The 14,325-nt window shown below is 39.3% G+C and overlaps 1 protein-coding gene across 1 annotated transcript; it reads left to right on the forward strand.

Moving 5' to 3' along the window:
- Positions 1 to 2,438: 2,438 nt before the first annotated feature.
- CISD2 (CDGSH iron sulfur domain 2) lies at positions 2,439 to 8,704 on the forward strand. The gene is made up of 3 exons (XM_035896024.1): positions 2,439 to 2,499; positions 6,458 to 6,669; positions 7,712 to 8,704. The coding sequence occupies exons 1-3, from the start codon at positions 2,439 to 2,441 to the stop codon at positions 7,799 to 7,801; spliced, it is 363 nt and encodes a 120-aa protein (XP_035751917.1). The 3' UTR covers positions 7,802 to 8,704.
- The last annotated feature ends 5,621 nt before the right edge of the window (positions 8,705 to 14,325 follow it).

The following is a 14,325-nucleotide window of genomic DNA, read 5'->3' on the forward strand; positions in this document are numbered from 1 at the left end:
CGTTTAAGGTGCCCTGGGAGGCAGATGATAACAGGCGGAGTAAAATGTAGCAGGCTCCTCGGCCGCAGCTCGTTTGCACTGTGCTTAAAATTCCTCTCTCTGCAAGTACCGGCAAGTCAGAAGCCGTGCGCATACAGAAAATGGGATTTTAGCTGAAGGCCTAAAATACTTGCTTAAAAGGTTGAAGAGAGCATCTGTACTGATTAAAAAAAAAAAGAGATCTGTTTGTGGGAGCCTGCTACGTACACAAAGTTGGGGGGGTTATTTAATCATTTTTATACATATTTTCTGGGTGAGGGAGTGAAAATACCTATTTGTTAATCATAGCGCTATCACAGAGCGAACAGGAAAGAAAACTAAATACTAGCAAATTCTTTAGGTGTGCCGTGCGTTTCAGTGCTTTGCAAACTGGAACGATCTGAGCCCAGGCTCAGCTGTGATAACACAGGCAGAACCTCAAGTAGTGTCAAATGACAAAAAAAAAATTGGCAATAATAAATAAGATGAATGCTGGAACAGAAATTCTCTGGAAATAGAAAAAGTCTTCAGAGTGTAAAATCAACCTTATATATTTATCTTGCAGCTCTAAGCTCTATGACTTTAATAGTTCACGAAAATGATTTAATTTAGAACGGGTACAATTTATTTAAAATGAGATTTGAGTACTTTTTTTCCCCAACATGTTTATGCCGCTTGTAAATTTAAAGTTCCATTATCTTTTCCACGACAAGGAAACCTGTTTTGAATGAACTGTTCTTCTTGCCCTGCAACTATTCTTTCATCTGAAAATGCTGTTAATGATATTTACTGAATAGAGAAATTCAGCTGCTGCAAAGCTGGGAGGAAGGGGATGCAATAAGCTACATAACAGTGCAGCTTCTCATATTCCTAGCCTTTTGGCAGTTTCTACTTGCCTTTTTAACCACAAGTTTGAGCTTATTAATGCTTGAGTTTAATCTCTTCTTGCTTCACTTGTCCAAACATACATTTCTGTAGCAGGATCATTTGTGCAGTCTCTGTATTTATTCATGCTACATAGTAGCAATGTAATTTATTCTGAAAACCTCCACTCAGAACTTTTTTTTTTTTTTTTTTTTTTTTTTAATAGATGCATCAGTGAGGGAGAACTGGTTTGCTGTCATGTTATTTACCCCATTGACGGTTACTTCCTTGAATTTGGGGGGAGGGCAAGAAGCAAACAACTGAAACCTTAAGTGGACACCAAACGTGTGAAATGTCAGTCCCAAAAATATTAAACAAAGGTAAAAGAAAGAACTGAGTCAGAAATTGCTTTGAGACCTAGTAAGATTTAATGAGTGTATTGACAAAAAAAATTTACTGCCTCTAGTTATTAGTGATTTCTTTGACTGGTCTTGTGCTAAACACTCTAAAAAAAGGGAAACAGAGGTACTATTAAAAATACATCACTCTAGAGACAACATTTTGACACTTCTATTGGTTTGGTTTTTTTTTTCAACAGTCAGCTGGACTAAACTAATAATCTGCTGTCATTTATCTTCCTCTCGAGGTGGATATGAATGAAAATGGAGGAAAAAACAGTAAAACTGTACAAGGTGCTTAAAGTTATGGCATAGGGTAAATGCAGTGTGCTGCATTTCAAAAGGAAATTATAGGACACCACATCCTAGGCACCTAAATTAAGAAATGATACTGTCTTAGTGCTTATAAGTAATCGAAAGTCATTGAAACCTCATTACTCATTAAAGACGTTAGTACTTACCTGCACTCAGAGCTGCTGTCAGTCTAAAGTTTCATCTGAGAAAGCCAGGTTGCTTCAGTAAATGCCCCCTCTTCTATATCGTTGTGGTGTTTGTCTGTCCTGTCCTAAAGTCATAAGCTCTAAGACCAGGGGATTCCCAGTTCTGGGGGTTATTTTGCAGCAGCAGCTTGGAGGATCATATCTATTTAATTACTATTAGTGAAAGACTATCAGACAGTAGAGAAGATTAGAGTAATATTCTGTTTGGTGTTTACTACTACTACAAATTACAGAGGAGCATATTCTTTGGCAAATGACATATCAAACATGTCAAGCATTTTTCTTCTCTTCTTTATAGAATGTGAGAATTAATACTGATCTTAAAACATTTCAAATGCATTAGTATTTGTCCTTTGGTGGGATCTACTGAACTTAGTCGGGACCAGCACTATAAACGCTTGTTAGCATAGACCTTGTTTGCAAAGGCAGGCCAGAACCCAAACCTGGAACAATGCAGTGCTTTGCTGTTAGCTCTTTTATTGCTTCTGTAAGCCTTTGTTAGCTTCTAGGCAGATGCAACTTCAGTTCCTGTAGTGCACCAGTTGTAGAAACAACAGACCAAAAGTTTGAGGAGGATCCTTTTGTGTAGGACATTGTATAGTGCGCAGATTAAAAATCTTGAGACAGCTGTTGTCTGTTGTGACCTCACTAAATCACAATGGAAAACTGCTTGCTTGGAGAGAGGAGGACTATTAACATCCAGTGCAAAACTCCTGAAGGTAAAAGCTATGAGGGAGGAAGGAAAGAATGTTTGACCTTGGGTTTGAAAGTGGATATCTAAATTGTCGCGCTGCTGCTGCTCAGAAGCCTCTTTCAGTTTCTTGTCATAGCTGCTTTACCCTTCCCTTCTCAAGTTCACTGAAATGAACAGTGTTGTCTCATGCTGGCATTGCTTTTTATCCTGGTATGTGTCATTAGAACAGCATAGACGTTTGCCTCAAAATAGCATATGGTCAGAGTTTCAAGGTTTATGTAAGAATCTAGGTGCTAGTCTTCTTTCCATAAACATGATACAGTCCTGTGTGGGCTCTTACACTTGGCCTACATGTTAAGAGGGACTTTAATGTAACAAGCTGCTGGGCAGAAGAGGACAGTTTTGTGGATCATCTTTTTACAGTAGTGAGTGGAAAGAAGGGTGATACCATGATAACAGTCTTCAGAACAGATTTCAACAATGAATTTGCCATTTGCAGAATGGCTTGCTAACCTAAAGGCTTTGGCTTTTAGTTTGTTGAAAGTGTGCTATGTCACTAAAAGGACTGTCACCTCTCTGCTTTCATACCTGCTGAATAAGCTAATAGATGTATTAAAGTGGTGTGTTTAGCCTCTGTAGCAATGTCCAGATTTCCTTTCTGTAGCAGTGAGAACACTCTTAAGAGACCCAAGCAAATGACGGAAAATAGGGTAGAACTGCTTATTAGTTCTGAAGAGAATGTAATTGAGTAAGTAATCTGAATTTGCATGAAGAATTTCATTAGTTTAGAGATTATATGATCACTGTTCCAATCTTCATTTTGACTGGTAGCTAATACTTGTTAAAATTTTGGCTTGCAGTTGAGCTGTTACTGGAAGAAGCTGCTTTTGGGTCTGCATAGGTAATTTCCACAGAAATTAGCTAAAACGTAAGTCAAAGTGAAAGGCATGGAGTAGTTGGTGAAAGGCAAGCAGGGACCACTTGCTTTGATTTGACTGTCAGCGGCTGGCCAGTCCCTTTCTGTTCACCGTGTCCGTGTTTTTTTTTTTTTTTTTTTTTTTGGACTGTTGCTTTTGACTGAAAGTTAAGACAACCTCTCCTCTAAAAATGTAACTGTGGCCTATGGTCCATGGCCTCAGCTTCTTGGAATTCTCTGGGCATTCCTATTTCAGTGATGTTCCCGATACTTTCCAGGACTTCTCTTTGGGATTGGTCTCTGTCTAACACAAGTCAAGTTTGAAGACTTAACCTCTTCGATACTCTACTCTCCATTTCTGGCTCCAAAGACTGCCTCTTCCCATGCAGCAGAATGATAAAGAATCTCCAGAATCAATGTAATTGCTGAATTCTGAGTTATCAGCTGTGAAAATAAAGTCTTGTGAATTGCCTTACATCTGCTTCAGAAAGGTATGAATGGCTTCAAAAACACAGAGCAGCTTACAGTTGTAGGACAGTATCATTGCATTAATTTGGGTGAAGCTTTTCTCCCATCTCCACCCACAGAGTCCAAAGTTCTGTGACTTTTTTACTTTGTGACAGTATCTTCTCTTATGCCCTAGAAGCGTGGTGGTGTTGATTTTTCAATCTAAAAGTATGAGCTTCTGGCAGTCTTTTGGCAACGACAAGTTAGTTTATGATTAGTGTACACATTGGTGTAACTGGGGTCTTTCCAGAGACTCCCAGATGAGAAATATGTAAAGAAATCATTGGCTAGTGAGGGTAAAACTCTTCATCAGCAGTGAGCATGATACAAATATTGAATAATAACCATGATAAATAATATCCCTGTACTTCCTATTCCTTTGGTTTCTAATTTCCTTTCTCAGAGGTTACAGCTATCATGTTCCTGTTTCATTTGAATGAATCCAACTGGATATGAGTCTCCCATAGACGTGACTACTGTTGCGATTTTTTTGTTTGTTTGTTTTTGTATCAGGAGTTTCAAGCTGTATTGAGATGCCACTTTGCTGTTTAGTTGCTGGTCTATTTTAATGATGTTTAATTCTGATGGGAGACATTTTGTGTGTCAATCTTAGCCCAGTTGTATTCATCACACACTTGTTAAGTGCCCTTCTTCTGTTTATGATGCACCTGTTGGAATGTCTGTTCTGTCTTAGAGGTCAGAGTAGCTTTGTAGAGATCCACGTCTTTGCCAGCAGTCAGGTTAGATACTCAATTTGGAAATTTTTTTCAGTGACTGAATATTTTTCCTCTCTTCTAAAGTATATTCCAAGTCAGCCTTTCATGTAGGGTCAGAAAGTGCATTTTGATTCCTATTAATGGGGTGTTCTGGAACAGTAATGATAGAAAAGACAAACAGGCACGGCTGTCCACAAAACTCAGTATTTTGTATAACTGAAAACGTTTAAATATGTCAGTTAACATATTATTTAGGGCTTACAGCTTGTTGGGGGAACTGAGGAAAGGGCAACAGAGATTAGCTTATTGCAGTGACTCTTAGCAAATTATGTCAATTGTTGTGCATAGGGACCACTGCAAGTGGAGGTGTGGAAAGTCTACTGAAAGTTCTTGCAGTGCCTTTAGCGTTTATACAGTTGTGGTGTATTCCCAGATAAATGCAGTAGTGTGGTTTTCACTTCAAAGGCTATAGAAAGCTCAAAAAACATAGAACTAGTCCCAGAAAGTATTTTCATTACATGGTGTACTTCCAGAAAATTCAAATTATTAAGAAAAAGCCACTGTGTTCTAACGGGAAAAGTATTAGCATGAACATGTGCTCAGTTATTGCAAATAGATTTAAGCTAATTTCTGAGAGCTACATCCTTAGCCTGCTCTATTGCATTTCCTTTGGTGTATATCTTAATCTCAAAAAACAAACTGTAGAACAAAATTTTGCTATGTTCTGATCCTAAATAGTTTAAAAGAGGAACTTGATTACAGTGTCTTGTCTTACAAAGTGCTTGTGCAGCTATTTGTGCTCCAGCTCATTACACTTCTTTGTTTCTCATTTTAAAATATTTTTAAACTCTCTTCCGTTTCTGGATGAGTTTTTAGATTTAATGTATTCTCCAGAAATTTAGAAAAATGCTTCCTCCTTTACTGCACCATGGTACTTTAATTACACTGGAGTATTGTCACAGCATGTTTTGCTGGAAAAGTGGATCCACCTTTAATATATATATATATCTTATGCCAGGTGCTAATGAATTTCTTAAAAAGTCCTGTAAATCCTTCTCTTACCAGTATGTCTAGACGATTTATAATGATGTAGCATGGGAGCTAAGTCTGCAGAGGGTACTTGAATCTCTTACCTGTACTTAAAGGAAGTTCCTCAGCTTGGTAAAAGGCAATTTTCTGTGGCTTGACTTACCTGATCTTGGGACTCTCTCTGTGTATTGTAGAAACTGGTTGCAGATCCCTGAGCAAACAGAGCTCTGAAAAATAAAACCAAAAAGATTGGTGAAGGTTTTGCTATTGCTTATCTAATAATCTGCATAACTTCTACTAAAAGTTTCTAAAAGAACTTGGAACAAATAAGATGAGGAAAACTTCAAGAAGCTGAAAATCTGAGATATCCAATTTAAAATTGAATTATAAAATGTACTGAATAGTTCTTCATGTGCAGCATGTTAAGGTACCAGCACTGGGCATATAATCATGCCCAGTTTGCTAGTACACAGTGCTGGTTTACTTTGGGTGAGCAGAACCCCTGTAATTTTAGGGTTCCTCATTTCAGCACATCTTTTATTTGTTTTGGATTTATTCTCTTCCATTGAGTCATCTTCTAGAGTGTTAAACTTCAGATGAATTTCAAGGATTCAGATTTTTACCTTGGCTACAGTAAAACCCAGGTTTTAATCTGAGTCTTCTTAAGACTTACCCACAGAGTCTTGTTTGCCCTCAGAGCCTTGCTGACTAAGCAACCTCATTCCCTACCTTAAGCCTAAGTCATTTGAGAGTAGCTGATGCTGCACCATTCTGAAGTGGTGTCAAGAGCCAGTCTAAATTCCACCTGTCTTTAGTTTCAGAATGGCTGCGGTTATTGCCTTTCCTGGGTGTGCTGGCCTTGCTTGGTTACCTTGCTGTTCGTCCGTTCCTCCCCAAGAAGAAACAGCAAAAGGATAGCTTGATTAACCTCAAGATCCAGAAGGAAAATCCAAAAGTAGTGAATGAAATAAACATTGAAGATCTGTGCCTCACTAAAGCTTACTGCAGGTGTTGGCGTTCTAAGACGGTAAGACACTTTGTGCTACTTTAGGATTAGAGATTGAGACTTGCGTGTTTTTATCAGTGCTTCGGTGGGGAATTGCTACATGCTGACCTGTTGCTTTTCTCTAGAGGTGGAACATGTTCCTGGTTTTTGAGAATGGCACAGTTCTTATTTTTCTCCACTGTAAACCTATCTGCATGCAGAAAGAAACTGTAGAAACTTAGAAGAAACAGAGTAGGGTTTTTCTAGAAACACTTACAGAGTCACCACCTGCGAGTAGATTAAAACCAAGCAAGCCTTGTTTAATATTTGGAAATACATTGAAACTGATTAGAAGATAACTACTCTATTTTGCAAAAACAATGCTTAGAAAGTTGTTCGTACTAGAATGAAGGTAAGGCTGGACCTGTGCTGGCGAGGGAGAGCATATCCCCATGTGGTCTAGAGCAGCCAGTAGATGACTAGTTTGGATAGTCCATATCCCCCGACTCAATGAGATGTATGTGGGCGTTTTTCATGTACCCTCAATTTCTTTTGAATGTTCTGACTGCACTCTGGTTTTGTCCTCTCTGGACTGAATGCTTTCCTATCTTAACAAAAAAATCTGCCCTGGACCTAAGAAACCCTCTGAACTATTCTCCCTTCAGAATAATGACTTCAGCAAAGTATTTCTGTTTCCCTTAAAATGGTACTTTCTGGTTGCAAATCTATTAAGAGCACTTTTACTAGTTCCATAATAAACCTTAAACCATTTGTGGCTGCGATGGCTGCTTTGCTTGCTGTTCTTTCATGGAACTCTGTGTCCAAGAGCAGCAATTTTAGGACCTCACAAACTTAGTTACCTGTTAGCAGTGGGATTTGTGGGTTTGTTGGTTTTTTGTTTTTTTTTTTTCTTAGTGACATGTCCTGTGTCTGATAGGAGACAGGGAGTTTGATGTTGAAACGGGACATAGTAGGAGGAACTAGCAATGTTATCAAAGTGCTCTTGGCATAGGAAGAAGTATAAAAATCACCATGCAATTGCTGTACAGAGTTATACTAATTCCTCATATATGTTTTCTTCCAGTTCCCTGTCTGTGATGGCTCCCACAACAAGCACAATGAATTAACAGGAGATAATGTAGGTCCACTAATACTTAAGAAGAAAGAAGTATAGCAGGCACTTAATCCACTAGATCATGACTGATAAGTCTTTTTATACTGTTGTAGTTGCAAGGGACAGCATTTTATTATGTGATGGCTATGATTTAGTCTAATGATTGCTGTAGATTTCTTTTTGGAATAAACTGTGTTTAGACAGTGCTGAATCTGCCACTGTTTTGATACTTCATTCTGAGAAGAATTATGTCTGCTTTGTAAAACTGTAAAGTAACTATCTCTGTAAATAAGTCGTTTATTTCAACAATAAAATGACTTCCTACGATTAACCCTTTTTTGTATGAACATGCAATTATAAAACAATCACTGTTTCCAAGTGACAGAAGTACACCTTTCTGTTGATTTTGTTCTGCTAAGAAGCCATGTTTTGTAATGCTTTTCAGGAACAAATTTAAGTGCACTTAAGTGGGGGAAAAAGAGGTAATAAAATTCATCCTTTGTGAATATACCTAAGTGTATCACTGAGGGCAGGCAGCATAGCGATGTTAAGTTATCTAGGTGACGGTCTGGCCTGTGCTGGGCCTAAGTGGGAAGTTTGTTAGTCTCATGCAAAGCAGCCCAGCTCAGACAAACCCCACACAGCTGGGCAGTCTCATACCATGTCCTAGGCGGAGTGCTGCAGTTCCGGACCAACTAAACTACTGAGCAGGTCAGCCACTAACATTATCCCCGGGCCCCTGTGTTGGTTGTTTATGAGCTCTTGTAAGAAAACACAAATTTGCTCCTTGCAAGTTCACTTGCACTGCAGCTGCTACTTTTTGTAGCAGGGACTTTCACGGGAGGAATTGGTTAAATGACAGAACCAAGAAAGCAGAGCTGAGCTGTATTCTTGGCTTGCTACCCATTCAGAATGATTATTTGGGCAAGTCAGAACTTTGCTGTGGTATGGCTTAATTTCAGATGCAGGTAAATAATTGCTATCTATTTAACTGTTTGAATTCTAATTAAATCTTCTGAAGTACTTTTTTCTTCAGTGAAAAACTGTATCCGTCAGTTTAAAAATATAAATTTTACCTGTGCTGCAATTTTAGACAATTGTACTAAGGCAGATTTCAACTGTTCCTTAATGGCATTTCATTTGACCCATTGTTAGGCAGGTGGGAAGCCCCAGAGCGGTCTGCCATTGCAGCTGATCACCACAGTGCTGAAACAGAAAGCAAGTCAGGAAGCAGTTCTCACATAATGGCTCTCAAAGCAGCAGTAGAACTCAGGTAGATCGTTCCTCCTGCATTTGTAACAGTTGTAGTTCTAGGTACCTAAACCTCTTGCCTTGCAGCAAAAGATGGCAGATTAGGATGTGATTGTATGTTAAATGCCTGCTTTTATAAAGCATGTAGTAGAACCATGGTACAGTCTTTAATGTTTAAATGCTTCATGGTGGTCTTACCTTGATGGATGAGCAAACCATAAACATTATAGTATGATATAACATTTATAATAGAGGAAAATCCATAATGCTACTAAGTGTCTTATACTCAGCCTTCACTTACAAATGTGGTATATTGAACACCAAGCCCCAATTCTTGGGTTTAGTGAAGAAATTACTGTGAAATGCAAAAGCTTGTCTTTAGATTTTTTTTTTTCCACCCAGGCTTTACAATCCACAGCCTAGTGTAGCAGGCTATTATTATATACAACTCTGCATGTGCTTCCAGCTTTTACCAGGATACTTTTGCATTTAAATACTTTTATTTCCTCCTAAGTTGGAGAATTAAACTACATACATAAATCATATTTTCACTTCTGTTGCTCTACTCAGACAAACCCTGTTAAAGTAATACAGCAAAATTGGTTGTTTCCTCCACAAAACTCCTCTAAAGAAGAACAGTGATGTAAGGTTTAACCTCTTGACTCCATCTCTAGCAAGGCTTGATTATGTAATTAGTTTTTTTTCTCCCTGCTCACTGTCAGATGAGATTGCTGCTAAACTATCTACAAATGTGGCTGTGCAACAAACAGGTGGGTTTGGTTTGGTGTTATTATGTCTATAAGGGAATGGAACACATTTGTAGTATGGGCCTGCAACAGCAGCACTCGGTTACAGTTCCTTTGCAGAAAGGACATTTGAGTAATTTCCACAAGATAATAAAATGAAGATCACAAGCAAGGTAAACAACCATTTCCGTGCATTTCAAAATCTGTCATGGTAATGCTGCCTCATGGCCACAGAATTTTCTACAGAAAATCTCAAATGACTTACTAATCGGTTCAAATTATCTGCCTAAAGTCTATGGGGATAGCTAGCCAAGAACTGAAGTGTCTGCAGAGCCCTGTATCTCACCAGCGATTTAGGGAGTTGAACCAATTACCTGCTAGCATGTGCTTGGTAGTATCTTGCCACTGGATGACTTTTCTAACCTAATTTGGAAGCTCCACACAAAGGAGCATGTTTACCCCTAATGCCAATAAAGACCAGGACTAAGGCAGTAGACCAGGTCTTCACAGTCTTGATGCAAAATCAAGCTGAACTTGGCCCATCGTAACATGCCTTTTCTCTCTGTGAGAACAGTAATGTTTGCCTTTCTTTTGATTATGAATTTGAGCAACAGTTATAATAGACTACAAATAAACTTGTAAAACAAGTATGTTTAGAGAAAGATGTCTAACTTGTAGCAACTACTAGACAAAGTAAATGTAATTGAGATGCAGCTGTCAAAATTTGATCTCTTACATTCTGTTTATTTAAAAAGCAAAATGAAAAAACTGTATCATTCTCTGTTTTGTGGCAGTATTACGCTGTGAGTGTTTCAGTTAATTTTAGACTTCAATCTAAATTCCCTAAAATGATCAGTTTGGCTGAAAAAGGGGGAGAAAGGAGTGATTATAATTACATTATCACTGCATTCCCTGGCTTGTGCAACTCCCTGCTTCCAGATGGCCAATTTCGGTCTTTTCCCATATGCTGCCTGCTGTAACTCTGCCTGGTGCCTGCTGCCAGGAATGCGCTGTGCTGTCAGACCCTTCTGCTGCAGAGGTTCTTCCGAACCTTCTGGAACTGCACACACATACTGTGCTCAGTACTCTTCCACATTATTTATGTGATTATGTCTGCATGACAGCAGGACTCCTCTGGTTATAGTTTACTGCACATTGTGCTCTAATTTTATTTCCTGTACATAATAGACTTGCATGGCATGAAGATTTTATTGGCTTGAATTTATGCATTATTCATGAATGATTTCATGGCATTTGGTTAAAAGGGAGGTGGTTTTAAATGTCATGACTTCATGCGCACAAACTGATAAAAAGGTGAAATCATACCTCTCAAAGTTAACTGCTATTTAAAATCAGCTGAAATTATCACAATACTTATTTAAAAAAAACCAGTCTCATAGGCTCTTAGCCCCGATAGAACATTTCTTTTCATGACAACATGCATGTGTTTTGTTCCTTTCTGGAAGGCAAGGAGAAGAGCATTATAAAGCATTAATACTTCTCATTTTAGACCTGCAGCTCCATGTAATAGCTTCAATTTGATTCTTTTTGAAGATTTAATAAAAGCTTGGAGGAAGGAGTCTTGTGAGAAACATCCACATATGGTGGGCAGGAAAGGAAAACTGATTCAATTTCTTTTAGATTAGAGAGCAAGATGACACTTTTCATTGGTATGGCTATTCAAGCACTCAGAATGGTGGGAATGACCTAATGAATAAATTGAGAGTGCACTGAGGTTAAGGGAACATGATAAATCCAATTTATGAGACACTGTTACGATGGTGAGGAAGTATAAGAGGCTATCATGAACAGGGGCTGTTTGTCAGAGGTTTGCTTGCATACTTAAGGTTGTGTTCAAATTCCCAGGGCTATAATCCTTACACATCACACTTCTGTTATTGAACAGAATCCAAATTTGTCATAGTGATCCCTCCCTGCAGGAAGATTCTACTTTTTTAAAAACATTATGGAAAAAAAATTAACTATATAAAGCTGCTACTCCCGTAAGTTTTACTCAAGTAGAATTATTTTATAGACAGTCACTGATGAACTGAACACCATATTCCCTCATCTTATCAATAAGGTTTACAGTCAATTTCCAAACACAATAAGCTCCTATTAAAACTACCCCTATTAAAGTAACAGAGTGCTTCTGTTAGCCATGCAAAGAAGGCAGAACAGGCGCAGAAGTCAATGGCTGACACAATAACCACCAAGCACAGCACCTTAACCATTCATCAGTGTGCAGTTTGAAAGCATCTTCCGCTCTGGTGAAGACAAACATGAACTGAACTGAAGATTGTACATTCCCCATGAAGGCTGAGAAAACAGCAGTGTGTAGAGCAAGAAAAACGTCAGTGTACTTGACACTGTTCGGGAAAACTTACCAAAGAATTTCCTGGTATTTTTGTCACTGTGCTGGGAATTGCAGACTATGAACCTTAAATATTTCTCAGGAAGCTTTCTTCTTGGCTTGGAGAGGAAGGCATGTACAAAGGCGCACATAACTGAGCTGTAATTAGTCGGTATACAGAGGCATACATGAACACTCTGCAAATAATACATGTTTCACATGGTTTTCTTTTAAAAGTGTGTTTGTATTCTTACTAATGCCAAAAATATCTAGACACCAAATATATTCTATAGAGTATCCTGTCAAACGAGTTCAGTGAAACGTAGTGTAGAAATCTGCAAGGAGGCATTGTCCACCTTGATTATAGGCACAATCTAACATCCTTACTAAAACATAATGAAATAAAACTTCCAGTTTCTGAAGGATGCTGTACGGACTCCATGCCTCAGAATGCAGCTGGGAGTGACCTACTCGGAGCTAGTGACTTGTATAAAACATAGCAGAGTAAAGATTTGTTGGTATCTGTAAACGTTAATACCTATTAACTGATACCAAAGCTAAAGGCAAGAGCAGGATTTTGATCAAAAGAGGAGGTTTACTTCTGGCTTTAGGACAGTCAAAGAGAAGAGAAAAGAAAGTCTGGGAATGGGAAAATCAAATGTGAACTGTGTTGCAACTGACTGTGCAGGAGGCATCTATATTAAATAAAATGAAGAAAACCACATTTGAGCTTTTTGCTCCCCCTGGTGAAATGTTTTGGCAAGATATTCAACACGAGCATTGCCAGTCATTACCATGATCCACAGACACACACAACTGCTGTTTCTGGAAGACTCACAGGACCCGTGGGTACGCGTTGAGGGTGTTAGTGCTGTGTTCTGAACACTGCTTCCTTGTGACACCTGCCTTTTCACACAGCAGTCTTTCTGAAGGTAGGTGAGGTGAGGCTCCCTTGGCTTTGTACCGTCCTGTCAGCAGTGCATTTTTAAGGCTGTTCTTTTAAAGTCTATTAGTTTTCTGCATCTATCAGAGGCAAAAAATGCCCTGCCAAACCTGAGAGGCCTCCACTCTCCACAGTCAATCCAGTCAGCCACCTCTTGGAAAAATGAGCTCTAACTGGCTACATTTTTAGCAAATACTTGTTTTTCTTTGCTGCAGTTATCCAAATGCAGATGTGAGAAGGACCTGATCGTGGCATTTTCTCCACCAGATGAGTATTAACTTAGGACAAGGCAAAGAAGATCCCATCTTACCCATGAACCTTGATTTGAGAAGAGGTCTGCTGCTATTGCAGACTTTCCCAAAAGGAGCTGAGGAAGAAAGGGACGACTCACTGCCACCTTGGCTTTGCCCTGTCAGCAAACCCCACCTGAGCTCTCCCCTCTGTCCTACGATGGCCAGCTGCCTCAGTGGCTGAAGAGCTGGCTTTCCCTCCCTTGACATCATGTTGTGTGAAGGCTGAGGTACACAGGAGAAGAAGCAGCCATCCTAATCCCTTACAACCCTTTCCCAGTCCTTATAGCCTCTCCACAACCCTCACCCCATTTTCAACCTCAGTCCTTTTTCCTACCAGCACCAGCAACTGTATTACTGCTGTCCCTGATGGACCCAGCTGTCTCTTTCAGCACATAAACACCACTTCCTGTTTCTTGCTACAACCAAAGTTGACAGTCCCTTGAAGGCACAAAGGAGTGCATGAGCTGTGAGGAAGAACAGCAATAGGAAAAGGCAAGTTTTGGAGCCCAAATGAGGAAGGAGAGGGAATCGCCAACCTGTGGCAGGACTTGTTCACTGTGTGTCAGCAGTCTCTAATTCAGAAGTTGCATTCTTTGAGCTATTGAACTCGTCATCTCACAGCCCAGTTTCAACCATCAAAGTTACTCACATTAGTCTCCTTTTTCTTCTGTTTATATTCCACCTCATGACTCCACTCCATGCCTGAACAATTCTGATCTCTCCCTGGCCCCACACCCACACGTTTCAAGTAACTGTTGACTGCTAACTTCTCAGTGACTCACTGCCTGGCCAGCCTATTCACTGTATGTTCAGCTATTTAATCTCTTAAGGCACCATCAACACATAAAAATATTTTATAAAACTCCACCAGGGCTGCTTTTAAAACAGCAGATATAACGGATGCTTGTTTTGGTTTCCTCCAGAAAGATTACAGACACGCTGTGTTTACTTAACAGGAGTGTAAGAGCTGAAGGACCGTATTCCTGTAGTTGTCTGTC

This window comes from Egretta garzetta, unplaced genomic scaffold, assembly GCF_000687185.1.
Source record: "Egretta garzetta isolate BGI_Z169 unplaced genomic scaffold, ASM68718v1 scaffold546, whole genome shotgun sequence".
In the NCBI taxonomy this organism is placed as follows: domain Eukaryota; kingdom Metazoa; phylum Chordata; class Aves; order Pelecaniformes; family Ardeidae; genus Egretta; species Egretta garzetta.